General features: G+C 37.2%; 1 protein-coding gene across 1 annotated transcript in view; it reads right to left on the bottom strand.

Annotated features, from left to right (window-relative positions):
• The window catches only part of Ntn4 (netrin 4), a 96,387-nt gene that overhangs the window by 31,357 nt on the left and 46,588 nt on the right, over positions 1–18,442 (bottom strand). The window contains exons 4-5 of the mRNA XM_048358010.1: positions 6,523–6,649; positions 4,023–4,211 (exon numbers count right to left, since the gene is read on the bottom strand). Coding sequence (XP_048213967.1) covers positions 4,023–4,211; positions 6,523–6,649 — 316 coding nt within the window. The remainder of the gene's footprint in view (positions 1–4,022; positions 4,212–6,522; positions 6,650–18,442) is intronic.

Genomic DNA, 18,442 nt, shown 5'->3' with positions numbered 1-18,442 from the left:
CAGGTTCTGAGTCAGGAGATCTAGGTCAGGGCTAAAGAATCTCTGTGTTTAGTAAGTGCTCCCAAATGATTCTGATCCACATCCAGATTTGCGAGCCAATGGTCACAGGGAGTAATGAGAAGTGCTTAAGTTTAGAGAAGTGGGCTATGAAAGTGGAGGTTAAGCCTGGTACAAAGGAAAGAAACCATTTCACTTGTACCTTATGAGGCTATCTGCCTTCCTAATGAAAAATAAAAAGGCCTAGTATTTTAAAATTGACCATGGTGGAAATAGTTAATCCATAGAAATTGGCAAATGTTACAAATTACCTCCCATCCCCCATCCCAAACACTGAAAATCACTATACCACTGTTTGGTTAGGTTATTCTTTTGTTTTTAATATGCCTGCCACAGAAAAATCTAGTAGATTATATGATACCAAGGTCTTTCAAATGAGTTCTGCTAAAAGAGATTATGCTGCTTCAAAACAGGGAGATAATACTGCTTGAAGTACTTCAGAACTAGATTGCCTTTGATCCTTTAACAGTTAGCTAGTTTAAGCCTCCATTTCTGTTCTCAGCTCTTGTTTCAGCTGAAGAGATTCATGTTTTCCCTTGTGTTTGCAGACCTTAAATGCACTGTCCTTTAATACATTTCTTTCCCCTTGAGTTGTAGAAATAAGTTCAGTTTCAATGATCTCTACTTGTCTTACAAAAACAAACAACATCTCTGGAATCCTCAGAAGTGATATCTTGGCATGAAAATGTGTAGTTGATTGTCCAGTCCCACAGTAGACTCTGCTCACGGTTGAAATAAAGCGGAAATCAGAACAAAGATGATTTAATTGCTCCCAGGAATAAATTTATTGGCCAGTAGATTTTGTTCAGGGCCTTGTTTATTCAGGTTTGATGAATTTATGATCACTAACTTGTACGCATAAGGGCCATCACATTTAGCACAGTACTTATCAGGAAAGTAAGAGAGAAAAACACTCTAGACTATTAATGGGACCAACACGTTTTTGGCTTATTTGGTGGGAAACTACCTAAAACTGATTCCCAAGATGAATATCATTGTAGTTATATCTGTTGAACACATTAATGGGCCTAGATAAAATGTATCATTACTTCATTTAATTTTATAGATCAACTGATTAAAAGCAACAAAATCACTTAGTTTGAAAAGCTGAACAGGCTTTATGTTTCAGTACTTTTAGGCACAAAAAAATATAAAAGCATCTATCAAAGAAATATTTGGGAGATTTCCTCAAGGAAGTCTTCCTTAAACTGTCCCACCCATACTCTCTCAAAGGTACTCTATCTTGTCAGTATACTGTCTTTCTGTGGAGTGGGGATCACAATAATTCTTATATCAAAGCACTCAGCAAAACTGAAATGAATTAATTTATACACTGTCCTTTGGACATTGAAAGAAAACAATATTCATTTGGCAAATGTGTTCTATTATAATACTTCATCATCACCACCACCTTATTGCACTGAAATGATCTATAATTGTCAAGTTCTCCCCATGTAGAATGTAAGATCTTTTAGGGAAGACCTTATCATTTGAACAGACATGATGTGTACCTCAGTGTCTGATAAAAAGGAGACACTCTATAAATGTTTTCTAAATTAAAATGAGCTGTAATGTATACTTTGAATACATTTTTCTGGGCTGCTTCTTCAGATTTTCAGTAGTTCCAACTTGAGATGATACAAACTGGAGATTGCCCAGGGCTCGTAATATTATGCTTGTCATTATTTTATTGTCAGAAATGTAAGATTTATCAATGTCCTTATTATAAGACTGTAGCTTCTAACACATGGATATTAGAAATCAATATGCAGAATCATCTAGAATGTGTTTCTTCAAATGAGATCTTCATATAAGTATGGTCACAAAATGAGACTTATGATGACTATCAACAAATTAGGCCCTGAGAAATCCTGACTTTAAAAAAACAACTTTGATTAATTCATCATTTCCTAAATTTGGAGGCTATTGAAAAATATTCCTTATGTAATTGCTACCAAACTCTGTTGGATACCTGGTTAAATGTGGTGTTCTAGTGAACAAATTAGTTAGTTTAAACAATTTAATTCTAGAAAACATACTAAAATACTTTCTTTTCTTTTTTAAATGTGCTGGTCCTAGGGCTTGGTTTGAACTCAGGGATTGGGCAATGTCCATGAGTTTTTGTACTTGAGGGTACCACTGTACCACTTAAGTCATGGCTCTAGTATTCTGGTGCTTAATTAGAGATAAGGGTTTTGACTTTCCTTCCCAGGCTGGCTTTGAACTACGATCCTAAGATCTCAGCCACCTAAATAGCAAGGATTATTGGCATGAGCCACCATACCTGGCTCAAATGCTTTTAATCTTTGTTGAAAAGCAGTCTACAGCATTCTCAACATTGGAGATGGGAGTTTTGTTAAGGTGCATTGTACATTTCTAATCAGCAATCAGATATACCAGTGAGGCTAGTCTGGACAGAACACGGAGGAGTAGTTACTTTTCTGCCCTGTTAAGCACAGTAGAACAAATATAATAAAATTATTATTTTAAATAACATTGTGCATGTTGTTGAAGGAACCACATGCTGAAATAGTTTAATTATTTTTTTTTTTTTGCCATTCCTGCTGCTTGGACTTAGGCTCTGAGCACTGTCTCTGGCTTCTTTTTGCTCAAGGCTAGCACTCTACCTCTTCTGCCTTTTTCTGTTTATGTGGTGCTGAGGAATTGAACTCAGGGCTTTATGCATGCCAGGCAAGCACTGCTAAGCCATGTTCCCAGCCCTGAAGGTTTTTTAATGTTCACTTTCCATTGTATCGCTTCCTTCCTGTCCTGATTTTGGGGTTAGAACATGGTGTCCTTGATAGGAAAAAGGAAGAGCATGATAATCAATCTCTATTTGTACTCCTGAGTTGTTTCTGTTGTCTCATAATTTCCCAGTGGCTAGGCATGTAAATACCAATGTAGTTATTTGAGCTGTTTATCCATTCGACATTCGTCAACCTCTGCATGCACTCTTCATAGTCATGTGTCACAGGCCGTGCCACACAACTTAGGTAGATCCCTTGAAATTCGTTCTTTTTAAAAATAAACTTTTTCTTGGAGTTATGCCAACATAGAAGCTGTACCCATTCTACAAGAGTTTAGTGTTTGTAGGGAGGGCATGAAATTATTGTTAGGTTCCAAATTAGTTAAACCACAGGGATGCATAGGAGCAGTGCCAACCGAAGTGCATTCATAATGAAACCAAAACCTGGGTGGGGTTTTTAATATGGCCAAGTTCCCCAGAGAGAATAATGGTAGGATAACCAAGTTGTATATAACTACTCTTTATTTTATTAATTCCAGTCCATATATTATCTAACCTTTATTCCATATATTATCTAATTTTTATTTCATTAGTCTTCAGATCCTCTTGAAACTTTCTCTCTTCCTCCCTCTCATTTCCTCTTCCTCCCACCCTTTCCCCCTCCCTTCCCCCTTTCTCTGTTTGTCTTTCTCTCTTTGCTGGACTTGGGCTCAGGGCCTGGGTGCTATCCCTGAACTTCTTTTGCTCAAGGCTAGTACTCTACTACTTGAGCCACAGTATCCCTTTTTTTTTCCCTAAGTAGTTTATTGGAGATAAGAGTCTCATAGATTTTCCTGCCTGGGTTGGCTTCGAACTACGATCCTCAGATCTCAGCCTCCTAAGTAGCTAGGGTGACAGGTGTGAACTACTGGTGCCTGGCTTCTTTTTTCTCTTTTATTCAACATCTTGTTTCCCCAAATGTGATGCCATAAGAAATGATTTTACTTCATGGAGAATGTGAAAGGAAACTATTTTTATGAATATTATACTGTTTTTGCCTAATTGTGTTGAAAGAAAATTCTTATCCTTTATCAATGAAGAAATTAAATTGATAGTCCGAAGTCTCTGTTGTTTGAGAATTTCACGACCTCTCTCCTGTGGACCAGGAAAGTGAAGGAGGGAATGACTCATCTCTTTTGTACAAAACACCCTTTATTCTAGGCCTCATGAGCTCACGTACCTTTGCAAGCATCTGGAGCAGAGAAGGGTCTTCGGAGGTCACGGTAGAAACCCGGCTTACAGCGCTGGCAATGCTGGCCTTCCGTGTTGTGCTGGCAGTTGTTGCAGACACCCCCGCTGCGATTCCCTGATGCCTCCCACACACTGATGTCAAAATGACAGGTATCAGCATGCCCATTGCATTTGCAGGCTGCAGAAAAGAAGCAAAGGAAAAACACAAGGAATTAAAAAATAGGATAATCAACCTTATCCTACTAATCATATTTCTAGCTTGTGAACAATATATACAGCACAGGAATAAAAATGTAAAAAGGAACACATTGAGAAGTCTAGCTTCACCATACCCATTATCTTATTTCCCCTTTCCTTCTGTAGATTATTACTCAATAGGGTAAAAAGTTAGTTTAGGATATCCAGGGAAGTCAAGGAAGTATAATTTGTCTATAAGTTAGTCTGGTTGTCTTGAAACTGTATTTTGGAAATACTGTGAGTGAGTAGCCGCCATGTCTATTTCCTTTTCTTTTTCTTTTTGGTTGTAGAGCTTGAACTCAGGGCATGGACACTGTCCCTGGGCTCTTTTGTTCAAGGCTAGTGTTCTATCACTTTGAGCTCCACTTCTGGTGTTTGAGTAGTTAATTGGAGATAAGAGTCTCATAGAGACTTTTCTGCCTGGGGTTGGCTTTGAACTGTAATCCTCAAATCTCTGCTTCCTGCATACCTAGGATTACAGGCATGAGCCACCAATACTTGGTGCTATTCCCCTTTTTGATGGTAACATTTCACCATTTTTAGTCTTGCTACTTCCCAAGGGTCATCACTATAGATCTCCTGACCTTGCCAAGAAAAGCCAAGGTTGTCTGTTATCATTTGAAAATGACAAGTTATGGCAGATCCAAGGCAGAGTTCATGTTCACTCAAGAGTCTGGAAACTTCTGGTGGGCAGGCATGAGAACCACTGACTAATCTTCCATGGAGTACTGTACCCCAGCTGTGCTCATTTTGGTGACTGAAAGACAATTAGCTCTAGACACCTTACTCACTACAGAAGAGGCTTGTTGTGTTATATAATGATTGCTCAATGGCATTGTTTTTTGGTTTGTTTGTACAGGTCCTGGGGCTTGAACTCAGGGCCTGGGTGCTGGCCCTGAGCTTCTTTGGGGGTTAGTGCTCCACCACTTTAGCCACAGTACCGCTTTCAGCCTTTTCTGAGTAGTTTATTGGAGATAAGAGTCTGATGGACTTTCCTGTCTGGACTGGCTTTGAACCATGATCCTCAGATCTCAGTCTCCTGAGTAGCTAGGATTACAGGTGTGAGCCACTAGCTCCTGGTGCAACATGGCATTTCTAAGATCATCAGTCAGTAGCAGCAAATGATTAGTCTTTTTGTTCTATGCATATTTAGATATGCAGTGGACTTCTGAGGAAAGGACCAGAATATCACTCCAGGAATTTATGAGGAATACTTTAGATTCTCTTGATGAGTGATTTATAATAAAAATCTAGATTTTTTTTTTGTGGATGTCAACTGTATTTGAAAATATTTATGCTATTGTTTTTCATTGTTTTCTTGATGTGTTATGGTATTTTGACCAGATTCATATTTTTTTAAAGTGTATTGCAAGATAATTTAAGATTCATGTTTTGAGGAAATCCTTTACATTTCCTAGAAATACAATAAATCAATTTGACTTGAAATTATGGACAGGAAGAAACTTCTTACAACTTTACCCATGGTACTTGTCTTTAAAAGTCTTTGTAAAAAATGAGGACATTATTAAGGACATGTGAATTTCAGCATTTAAAATTGCAAATAGAAAAGTAGTTTGTGTTCCCATGGTTTTTACTCTCCTATCTAATCTCCAATCTCAAACCTAGAATTAGTCCTACTAAAAAAACCCCAAAAACTCATCCTCGACTTAGTGATTTAACTTCAAATATGATCCGTCGTTGCATGTATAGTAAGCCAAAAGAAAATATGATGATATTATGGGAAAGCTATCTAATTGGAGTCTTAAGGCTTGGGATCAACAATCCCTGACTCTTTATTTATTAACTTTGGCAAGGCACTTAATGGGCTTCAGTTTCCAGGTCTCAAAAATGGGATGAACACCACTTGCTTCATTGACTTTGTTTTGAGAACTGAATTCAAAAGAGCCATTTTCATTAGAGTCCCACAACTCAGCTTTGAGAGTATAGCCCCGCTATAATCCTCAGTTGCTCTTACGTCTCTCATGTTTCCATTGTCTCCAGTTCTCAGGGAGAGTATTTAGGTCTCACAAAGTATCTGAGCCAATATGCAACATATTCTTAGCAAATCAGTCCTATTAGCATCTTTGCAAACTAGCGAATCCCAATGCTTGAAGTCATAATGGGTGGTGACTGTGTGGGTTATATAGTCTCTGACACTCACTACTTCCTATTTTGTTTCTAGAGATAACAAGGGGTTCATAGATAAGTTTGTTCTACAAAAAGACATTTGAGTATATGGTCTTGGTACTTACTTCTGCACTCATTAGGAGCCCCTGTTCTGCCATCAGCTGCCTCCCAGGGCCTGTCATTGTATAGGGGTGCGCAGTGCTGGCAGTTGCTGCCTGCTGTGTTGTGCTTACACATGCACTTCCCATGGACCTGCAAACAACATCAAGAGCTGTGAGACAAATAGGCCAGGAAGGGCATTTTTCCCACAATCTCATCCTATTGGCTGGCTTTAGCATTGACATTTGTTCACTTTCCTGAAGAAGTTAGCTAGCAGGAGAACAGATCCCCTCGCTAGTTTGTCTTGTGATTAATTAAAAAGATAAGTAATATTTTTTCTTGGCTATAGGACACACTATGCTAAGGAAGGGAAGGGAAAGGAAAGGAAGAGAAAGGGGGAAGGAAATAGGAAGGGGAGGGGGAGGGAAAAAAGGAAAGGAAAGAGTTTTGTTAAGAAGTATTAAGTGAATATGCTAAAGAAAATGGTCAATAAGTGCCTCATATAGAAAACAGTGTCGTCTCTGAGGCTGTGTCATGATGGGTAAGATAAGAAGGTAAGAACACCAAAGGAATATTCTAAGGACAGTCAGTAAATCAGGTGCATGCATTGAAGAGGTAGGTTCTGTCCAGATCTCTAAACTTCAGTCTAAAGAGGCCAAAATTTATCTTGTAGATGATGTAGATCTATTGAAGAGTTTTGAATATGGGAATGAACAAAAGGTACATTAGATTTACTGTTTTCTTCACTCCAAAGCAAAATTCATTCTACTTTTCTCCTATCCTGCCTATTATGATCTACCTTTCCTTTCCCCTTTTATTGTTTCTTCTCCACATCTCCCTTTTCCAACTTGTGCCCTCCAATAGTAGATGGCATCCACCTGTATTTTTTAAATAACATTCAGAATTTCAAAAGGTTGTTTGTTAATTATTGTTTGCTGCCCTCTTCTATCTGTTCTACTTTTAGCTACCATTTATTGAGGGCTATATGAAGACAGATGTTGAAAAATATTGTTAGTTTTCTTAGTCCCTTGTTAGGGACTCAACTGTTGTAACAGCTTCAATTTATTAGGTTTGGTCTGAGGTTGTCCAAGGCCTGTTAGTAATTTCATTCCACTCATAGGTTCATCTTGTCCCACAAATTCCAGGCCTCAAGAGGTCACAGGTATTTGGAGTAACACCATCAAACATTTGCATGTATCACAAGATAATGTGGAAGAGGTCGGTTCCCTTTTGAGAAAGGATTTTAGAGTATTCCCTTGCTCCCTCATTCCAAGAATTGGGATGAACCTCCCAGGGTCTGAAAGATGCTAATCCAGCAAATTTTTTTGCACACAGAAAAATTCAAGGAGCTGTCATTTTGAGAATTACCCAAAATAGCTGTAAATCATTACCTACACAGTTTGAAACAAGAAATCCTTCCTCAGCGATACAACTGTTGCTGTTCAAGCTTGAAAGATCACCTACTATTTGATTCTCGTGAAAAATGTGCAAGTAAAACTAGGACTTCATTGAAAAAAAAAAGAAACTTAGTAAGAAGTTAAACATAGTGAGCTCTTGTTGGGTACACAAACAAAAACTGGGAAAGAACAGGAAAATGGGGTCATATGATTAAGGTGTAGTTGGAGAAGAGTAGTATCTGGTTGTCTAATTGGAAAATTAAGAAGCTAACAATAAAACTACAAGTATGAATTACCTAAGATGTATGTATTATGGATATTGAAATAGTTCCAGAAACCTCTCTATTAATTCTAAGAATTCTTTTCTGTTTTGATGTCAAATTTTCATACTCACATTTAGTTGAGTTTATTTGCTACTGATATTACTCTATTTTGCTGGACTTTTGTAGTACATTTATCTTCTAGTATGGGTCTCTTACAAGCTTTGAGAGTAAGAAATTACTGAAACAGTATGTTAACTTAGATCCATGCTGCTGTGTCAGAACTTTATTATATGTTCAAGCAAAATAGAGATAGAAGGAAAATACTATTTCTTCATATTTGAAGCCATTGACATAAGAATTTAAGGGGGAAAGATGAAGTAATCATTATATTTTATATCCATCAATGGAAGACATACAGGACTTGCCTATAAAAGTTTTTATTGTTCCTTTCAAGACAGAGACTTTTAGTAGTTAGATATCATGTAGTTGAGGAAATTGGCTATGAAAGGAGTTTGTGGGAATGTGGTTACAGACAGCATTAAGCTTGTAGGATAGATAGTCACTTATCAGGATGTTGTAGAATATTTAAATATTAGATGGATGGTTGGCTTAGGCAACATTCATGGTCCTTGTTATTTTAAGGAGTGTTTTCATGTACTGTAGATGCTGTTATGTTACAGCCAATTATCTACAATTTTTTGTACTAGAGAAGATGTGAATAACATAGATGGCTCCTCTTGCTTTTTCAGCAGTGCAGAATGTTCCAGAATTATCTGACATCAAACAAGGGAGGGTCACACAATGTTTCTTCTTTCTTTCCCAATGTGACACAAACAGAAAGGTAAATAAATATTAATAGTTTCTGAAGACACTTTCATTTGTCTCTATATTGGTAATACTTAAACTAAAATTAAACTTCACTTACTTTTTTCTCTTTCTGCTTTCTTTCCTACTTCATTTTTCTCATTGTTTGTGGCTAACCTCAGACTAAATATTATTCTAGTTCCTCTTCACAGAAAGATGTACTTCATCATCTGGTGATGATGCTCCCCCCAGATATTCACCACAATGGAATTTCAAAGCAGAAAAGCAAGAGGGTTAAAGTATTGGCAGATTCATGTTAGCTAAATTCTATAAGGTATATCTGGTAAAAATTCAATTTCCGGTTGCTTTCCAAGAAAGATGGCCACAGCTAGTGTTTGGCTCTCTTGTTGTTTAGGTCTTACTAAAAAAAATGATAATGAAAATAGCTGGAAAAAGATTTTTTTATAGCTGAGCATTCAGAAATTCATGGATTTTATAAGTGAAATGATCACCTTGTATCACTATTGTTCACATGTACTTGGCTATATTTATTTTCATTCCTTATCATGCAACTTGGAATTCCAATGGAAAACAAATATTCTTTCTCTCTCTCATTGAAACTTTAAAGAAGTTTTATAAAAACAGAATACACACAGTGTTTGCTCTATGAGGCAGGAAAAAGGGCCAAAATGGAGACAGCAGCAATTCATGGGTCTCTGTTTAGCTATAAAAATTATTTAGAAAGTACAACAATGCTATGTGGCAATTTAAGACCAATGTAAAGGCAAAAACAGATTTCTAAGGAGATAGTAAGTTCCCTTTAGAGAAAAAGGATTAACTTCTAAAAGAATGAATTTCTTATACATGATAAGAGATAAAATCTAATAACAGGCTACCATGTTAGAACTTGCTCTTCTTGTTCAGGACCAAAACATGCACAACAATGCTACCTCAAAAATGTATGAATAGAAAGCATTGTGAGGAAAACATGTCTTTTCATTAATGAATAAAATATGGCCTTTTCCCATCAAATGCTATGTGTTTTATTTTTGTTGTTGTTGTTGGTCCTGGAGCTTGAACTCAGGGTGTCCCTGTGAGACTCACTGTGCTCAAGGCTAGTTAGTACCACAGCACCACTTCCAGTTTTTTCAGTTTATATGGTACTGAGGAATCGAACCCAAGGCTTCATGAAGCATGCTTGGCAAGCACTCTACCACTAAGCCACATTCCCAGCCCCGTGTGTTTTAATTTAACCAAAGTAAAAGTTCTGTTAGCGAAGATAAAGCATAATTGAGTTTGATGAAAATGGGGCCTGAAACATTGTCAGAATCAGGCAAAACAGATTAAAGGTCAAATATTTCAACTCCCTGCCTGATGATCTAGATAAGAAGAAGGCAAGCAAAAATTAAACCCTCTGAAATTTATTCTTTGGTCGATACTGGAACACTAGCTTGTATCAGAAAGCGTGGTCAGCCTGGTGGCTCATGGATGTAATTGTAGCTACTCAGGAGGCTGAGATGTGAGGATCATGGTTCGAAGCCAATCCAGGCAAGAAAGTCTATGAGACTCTTATCTCCAATTAACCACCAGAAAACCAGAAGTGGAGCTTCGGCTCAAAGTGGTATAGCACTAGCCTTGAGCAAAACAGTGCAAGACTAGTGTTTAGGCCCTGAATTCAAGCCCCATTACCACCACCACCACCACCACCACCACCAACAACAACAACACAAAAAAAAAGGAAAGGAAGAAAGAAAGAAAAAAGAAAGTCTGGTCAGTAAAATAAACATAGGTGTAGGGCAAAAGCAATTATGACTACAGAATAAAAATTGGCCAGCAACAGGTAACCGGAAATTCTTTTTGTAACAATTCCTTTCTTTAGCTCCAATAATGTTTCTTCAGGAGCTGTTCACAAAAATGTACTTACCCTCAGGTGGGGCATAAAACATATCAGCAGCCATTATCACCTTCTGTTCTCAGTCCTACAACTGGACTCAGAATAGTCTGGAGGAGGAAGGGACTTGCTGGCATAGACAAAGGGAATGTCCTAAGGCAGAGAGGAAGGAGCCAAAGACAAACTATGGCTACTTCACTAATTTGCCAAGAGCCTGCTCTGACTGACAGATCTGGAAAAAAAGCATGAATGGGGCCAATGCAAATTTTGTAAGAAAGTGTTAAGCTTTCAGCATTCTGTATGAGAATAAAATGCTTATCTGCCTCTCTCAGCTGGATTGTAAATTCTTTCAGGGAAGAAATTTCAATTTCTTTGAATTCCCGGTAACTGACATATAGTAGAGTTTCAGTAAATATATGCTAGTTTTTCATTCTGTTGATATATACTTAATGGGGCTTTGAGAATTTAAGTTACTGAGATTAGTCCCATTTTTAAAAACTGCTAAGAAGGCCACCAACTAGTTATGCATGTGAAGTGTGAACAAGATCCTTTCAATCATTTATCACATTCAGCTTTGTTCATAGTACTTCCTGTATAGGATGTATTAGCTCATATCTGGTATCTCTGGAAATTCACTGGAAGTCTGAGGGATATAAGGGCCATGGAGATGATGAGAAATAATAATGATAGTAATAGTAATACAGCATTGCTATCTGTGGCACTGTTCTAGGCCTTGTATAAACACTAACTCATTTGTTCACACACACAAAAATCTTATAAGGTATATATAATTACTGTTAGCCACTTTCACAAATGAATAAACTGAGGCACAAAGGCCTTAGTCATTTTCCCAAGGTCACAAAATCTACCAGTTTGACTCTAGAGTCCTTCAATTAGTCAATGAACTATCCTTTTATATGATATTGAAGTGTGAATTTGAGGGGCCCTTTTGACCAAGTCTCATTAGGGGGACACTAAATGAAATGATGAATATATCACAAACCAACTTGTCCTTCAAATGCTTGTCAGAATAGAAGGTAGTTCAGGGAGAAGCCAGGCAGTTCTGAGGGTAAACAATATGGGAAGATTGGTCCCAATTTCCCTCTGCTGATATGAATGAACAGCAAGTAGGGAAGCAATATCCTTTGCTTCCATGTAAAACTTTCCTGTCTGTGCACTGGAAATTCTGATGCCTCCTAGGGGAGTTTTCATGCCATTGCAGGCATGAATAAGTCATGGGAACCTACAGAATAAATGTACAGAGATGGCAAAAAGAACTTAATTGACGTTCTGCTAAAGTATGTTCTGGGGTTAGAGATTTAGCTCAACAGAAGAGCACGTGCCTGGAAAGTGCAAGGCCCTGAGTACCTCAGCTCTGGGGAAAAAAAAGTATGTTCTAAAGATAGCACCTCTTTTATATTACTACTCTCTCTGTCTGGAAAGGGATAGTAATATCATATAGGGTGATGATTTTACAGTCAATTTTAATTGAGGTATTGAAGAATAATAAACAAGATTGGAACTGGTGCTTAAAACTGCATTTGCTGAAAAACATTGGCTATTTACTTTGGCCCATAAATTAAAATCAAAAGTAAAGCTAAGCATCACAACTTCCTTCATTTTGTATTTATGTCCTTGGTCCTGAGACATTCTTTTCTGCAGTTACTTTAGAACCATTTTTTTTGGCCAGTCCCGGGCCTTGAACTCAGGGCCTGAGCACTCTCCCTGGCTTCTTTTTGCTCAAGGCTAGCACTCTGCCACTTGAGCCACAGCGCCACTTCTGGCCGTTTTCTATATATGTGGTGCTGAGGAATTGAACCCAGGGCTTCATGTATACAATGCAAGCACTCTTGCCGCTAGGCCATATTCCTAGCCCCTGGAACCATCTTAGAAGCCAGGCAAGAGCAGTAGAAGGTTGGACCACTTGTCCAGAATCAATGACTCTTAGTGTAATAAGGCCCCACTTGGCCAATCCTGAGATAATGGACTATGAGACCATCTGCTGCTACCTCTGACCACCAGAACAAATTTGTGACTGAGACTGCTTAACTATGTATACTTTTTGCTCCCTACCCCTAATTCTTTGTCTCCTTAAACCTGTAGCTCAGATCTATACCCCAATAGTACTTCAATCCCCTGAAGATGGACTGTTCTGTGGTTGCCTATGCTACATACTCTTTCTTTGCCCTTCATCGTGTCTCCTGATTTGACAGAGGGAGAGAGTGGCTGGACCTGACATGTGGAGCAACTGGAGTTTGGGTGTGAGGTCTGAAACTGCAGTTTTAAGAACTCAGTGCAAAGCTAATGTTTCAGGTGCATTTTTAAGATGAGGATTGCTGGCTTATTTCCATTTTTGCATAAATACATTTTGCATGTAATAAATTTTTATTTTATCTAGTTGAAAGTATCCATTTCATTGACTATGCTCTTTACTACTAAGAAAAAGAACATAGGAAATGAAGGGATACTTAGAAGCACACACACACACACACACACACACACACACACACACACGCTGTGTGCACTCCAAATTGTAGGCATTGATTCCAAATCAGTATGGTCTAGAAGAGTCTTATTTTATAGTATCACAGCTAGAACTCATTAGAATGGTAATTCTTTTTAAAGCCAACTGACCCAGACATTGGTGTCTCATGCCTATAATCCTACCTACCCAGGAGGCTGAAATTTGATGACTACAGTTAAAAGCCAGCCCAGGGGGGCTGGGGATATGGCCTAGTGGCAAGAGAGCTTGCCTCGTATACATGAGGCCCTGGGTTCGATTCCCCAGCACCACATATACAGAAAACGGCCAGAAGTGGCGCTGTGGCTCAAGTGGCAGAGTGCTAGCCTTGAGCAAAAGGAAGCCAGGGACAGTGCTCAGGCCCTGAGTCCAAGGCCCAGGACTGGCAAAAAAAAAAAAAAAAGCCAGCCCAGGGAAGTAAAATATATGAGCCAGGTAAGTGCATGGGATTCTTATCTCCAATTAACCACCAAAAAAACAAAACCAGAAATGAAGTTTTGGCTCAAGTAGTAGACTGCTAGCTTTGAACACAAAAGCTTAGTAACAGTAGTGTCCAGGCCTTGAGTTCAAACCCCAAGACTGACACAAACAAAATGCCAACCAAGAGATGTTAAAGTGTTCTCATTGTTTTGAAATGCAGAATTTGCTCAATAGTATCTTTTTTTTTTTTTTTTTTGCGAGTGAACAGTGCAGTTCCTGAGTAGTTTTAGGGAGGGATTTTCTTACCCTTTAGTTAAATTATTTCTTAGAACAAAACAAATTTTTCCTTTTGTGAGGCCAGGGATAAAGACCATTTTTTTTTATAACTATGGACTTATTAAGAGGTTCAAATATAGCACTTGTTTGGGAAATTTCATAACCAGAATGAACCTTTTTTTTTTTTTTGCATGGTTCCTTAATTAACACAGTATTTCTACTGCTAAGAAAAACTGTGAAATACTCTTGAAATGGGCAGAGGTATACATTTGAAGGCTATCTCTGTCTCTTATTATCATTGACTTACATTACATCTACGTTATAGTAAACTATATGGTAATACAAATAATTCTTGGCAAACTCACATCAGTTGTGTTTGATAGAATGCACATTGCCCCTCATACTGTCCTGATTCACAATTATTTATAAATACATTTCAGCAGCATTTATTTGCTTATGCATGTGTGATTCTTTGAATTTTTATTTGAATTGGTTGCAATAGTTTACTGATCCTTTAGTAATAGATTAAATGTCTGTTTAATATCCGTTTACTCTATCAGCGAGAGTTATGAATTTTTCTTTTAAAATTTTATCCATACTCATTTGTTTGTTTGAAACAGGGTCTGGCTATGAAACCCAGGCTGGACTTGAACTTAGTGATATTCCTCTTCAGCCTCAGGGATACTAGCATTACAGACATGAACCACCATGCCTGGCTTTGAAATTTTATTCTTCAACACTGCCATTTATTATCCTCCCTATGCTACCTGAAGTTTTGTTTCATTTTTTTTTGTTTTTAAATAAAAAAGTAAGTGAAAATTTACTTCTAGACATGGAATTTTAACATGCTTTACATAGGCAAATAGGTTTTGAAAACTTAGGTGTTCTGAAGATTGATATTATTAGTTTCCTCCTTTCTTTACCATCATGTACTTTAGCTTCTTTCTGGGAAATCATTTCTGCCATAAAAATACAAATAACAGTGAACTAAAAACTATAGTGCCATGAGGCTCATGAAGATGATATGTAGATAAGAGAGTATGATGACTAATTTGGGAGCTTGTTTCCCTCCTTACCACTACTTCATTGCATAGAACTCTTTCTCATTTGTTCTTGATTTCCAGTGTGTATCTGTGTGTGTGTGCGTGTGTGTGTGTATCCATAGGCACACACACGCACTCAAGGCTAGAGCTCTACCACTTGAGTCACAGCACCACTTTTGGCTTTTTGTTGTTATATAATTAGAGCTAAGAGTCCCATGTACTTTCTTGACTGAGCTGGCTTTGAACTATGATCCTCAGATCTCAATTTCCTGAGCAGCTAGGATTACAGGTGTGAGCCATCCATGCCTGGCTTCCAGTGAGTTTTAAAAATTATTCTGACTACTGGGCTTTAAAAATAATTTGGGTCCAATAGGTAATTTATTTGATTACAAATGAATTGGGTGAATGTATATACATAATTTGGTTTCAGATTTACATGTATTATCAATATAATAAAGTACAATTTTGCTATTTATTTATTTATTGCTGGTCCTAGGGCTTGAACTCAGGGCTTGAGCACTCTCCCTGAGCCTCATTGTGCTCAAAGCTAGCGCTCTACCACTTTGAGCTACAGTGCCACCTCTGGCTTTTTCTGAGTAGTTTATTGGAGATAAGAGTCTCATGAAATTTCCTGCCCAAGCTGGCTTGAACTGTGATCCTCAGATCTCAGCCTGCTGGGTAGCTTGGATTACAGGCATGAGCCACAGGCACCCAGCAGCATAATGTTTGTTAAGACATTTATTTCAGTGAAACAGTGATATGTGACAAGGCAGACACATGTTTCTATGCTTCTCACTGGCTGTGAGCAGCCATCTGTGGTATTGATAATTTTGTAAGACTCAAAGGTGATATTATGGATACCTAAATGGCCCCTGACAGAAAAAAGGATCCTTATCTTTGTAAGATAAGAACATCAAACTGACTCCCTCCCTACTAACAGCCAGGTTTCTCCAACTACAAATATCCATAGACTTTCTACAGTTCTAGTCCATAGGCAATTTTTTGAGTCTCGTGCATTTCTGAGTTTCCTGCCTTAGTACACAGCTAAGTGATTTGAAATTTCTTTTATGCCAAATTGCTGCCTGATTAACTAGGCTCAGTTATAAGGACAGCTGCAACAAGGCCATGCAGTTTGCTCCAACGCTGCTCATTCATTTGACCCCAGTTAGTTTTGTTTTCATAGTTTTACTTTGCACTTTTCTTTTTATACATCAGCTTGTCCAAGGTCACATAGAAAATCAGTGGCAGAACAGAGAACAGAACTCCCAAGAGATTCCTAAAATATTATATGCTCCATCTTAGAATAATGATGTCATCAAGGGAATTTTTAAAATTCTTCCCACAAATACCTAAAATAATTTCTTATAATATAATCTCATTGAGGGGAAAAAGGGACTGTCAAGTTTAATTTATCAATACCTGTTTAATTTTAATCATTTTAGTAAAAAATAGTAAACATGGATTAACAATATTTAACTGTTAAAAATCTTAATATGTTACTAGGCAAGAACATGGGAAAGTGGGTAAAAGCAAGAGCAAATAGACTCATTCTGTAAGCAATTTATCTGTTAAGCAGGGTTTGACATGAGAATGAAGGAAGGTTTTGTGAGGCCTTGTTCTATGTCTTTTAGGATTTAGATGAGTTTTTATAATGAGTTGGGGGCCAGGTAAATTCTATTAGAATTACTGTGGGGGTAGTTAAGTACTTTTCACCCCATTCACATCGCTTGCTCAATGTGTTCACATGGCTTTTGCTTATTTTGAAGGAAAATTCCTTTGCAAACTACTTTGCATTCTCTTTACAAAGTTTTTTTTTTTTTAGATTCATTCTAGTTCTCATTTCCAACTGTTTTCCTTCTCTCCTGACAGCTCAGTGTGACTGTCACTCAGTATTCTACCCAGTGTAGAGGGTATTACAAAAGTTGACTTGTTTAAGATAAATGAGCTCCTGATTGTAGTACAAGAAGCAAGTTGCTAGTACATACTTTCTTCCACAATTTTTTTGTTGTTGAGTTAATTCATTCAGATGATCCTCTTCATATTGGAAAATTGCCTGTTTCTAGGTGAGTTTTGTAAAACACAGGCTTTATCACTGAGCAGCTGATAGGAAAGATCAAAGTGGAAATAACTAATTTATCAAAAATGGGGATGGAGGCATGGCTCAGATCATAGAGCTCTAGCCAATGAGCAAAAGCAAGCATAAGATACTGAGTTTGCCTGGTCTCAGTTTGAATCCCAGTCTCAGACCAAAAAAAAAAAAAAATCTGCTGTTTAGCAACTCTTATCAGAGTAGACAGCCATTAAGAAATCTGTGATAATGTGTTATTTGGTCAGAAACAGCTATCACAATCATTGAAAACGTTGATCTTCTTCAAAGCCCATGTAGCTAAAGATAATGATTTTAAAACAGTTTCATGACCAGGACTTGAAAAGAAATAAGTATACTGATTCTTTAAAATTCTTATATAAACAGGTTTTTTGGTTTGGTTTTGTTTGGTTCATTGTTATTGTTTTTCAAGCTTCATACTTTCTTGTTGAGATAACATTCACATAACAAAAAATTCATCATTTTAATGTTTAAGTATATGACTCACTGATTTCTCAGTATATTTACTTTTGGGTCAATTATTGCCAGAATGTAGAAACACAGCTGATTTTTGTATTTTGAATGTATACCCTACAACTTTATTAAACTTGCTTATAAGATCTAATAATTCTTAGAGGTTTTTTTTTCTCTCTATAAAAGATATGTCATCTGTTAATAAAGACTTTGTTTCTTCTCCTCTAAGCTAGATGCATTTTATTTCTTTTTCTTTCTTAGCTGCCATGGTTAGAATTTCCAGTACAAAACTGAATATATGGTGCGACTAGGCATCCCTCTGCTTGTTCCTGATTATAGCATGTGGGGGGAAGCATTTGGTCTTGAACCATTAAATAGCACATTCTATGGATGACCTTTAGAATCTTGAGAGAATTCTCTTCTATTTCTAGTTTCCTCAGTAATTTTTTTTTTCATTTTTTACAAAAGAAGTTGGGTTTTGTCAAATTCTTTATCTGCTTCTCTTGAGAAGATCAAGTGCCTTTTTTCTTATTTATTATGATGACATCAACATTGATTTATTTTCTGATGCGAAACCTACCACAAATTCAAAATATATAGACATCTATATTTTCCTTGGATATTTATAGTCAAGGATATAATACTCTCTTCTTAGTAGGAAGTATAATTACTCTTTCTAATAATTAGAAAAATAGTGAATAAAATGTATTAGTCATGACTAGCTTAGTAATGACTATGTAAAATAAAAATATTTTAACAATTTGTTATCTT

The sequence above is a fragment of the Perognathus longimembris genome, chromosome 1, assembly GCF_023159225.1.
Source record: "Perognathus longimembris pacificus isolate PPM17 chromosome 1, ASM2315922v1, whole genome shotgun sequence".
NCBI lineage: Eukaryota > Metazoa > Chordata > Mammalia > Rodentia > Heteromyidae > Perognathus > Perognathus longimembris.
The sequence above is the reverse complement of the archived record's forward strand: the minus strand, read 5'-3'. Positions and strand labels throughout refer to the sequence as shown.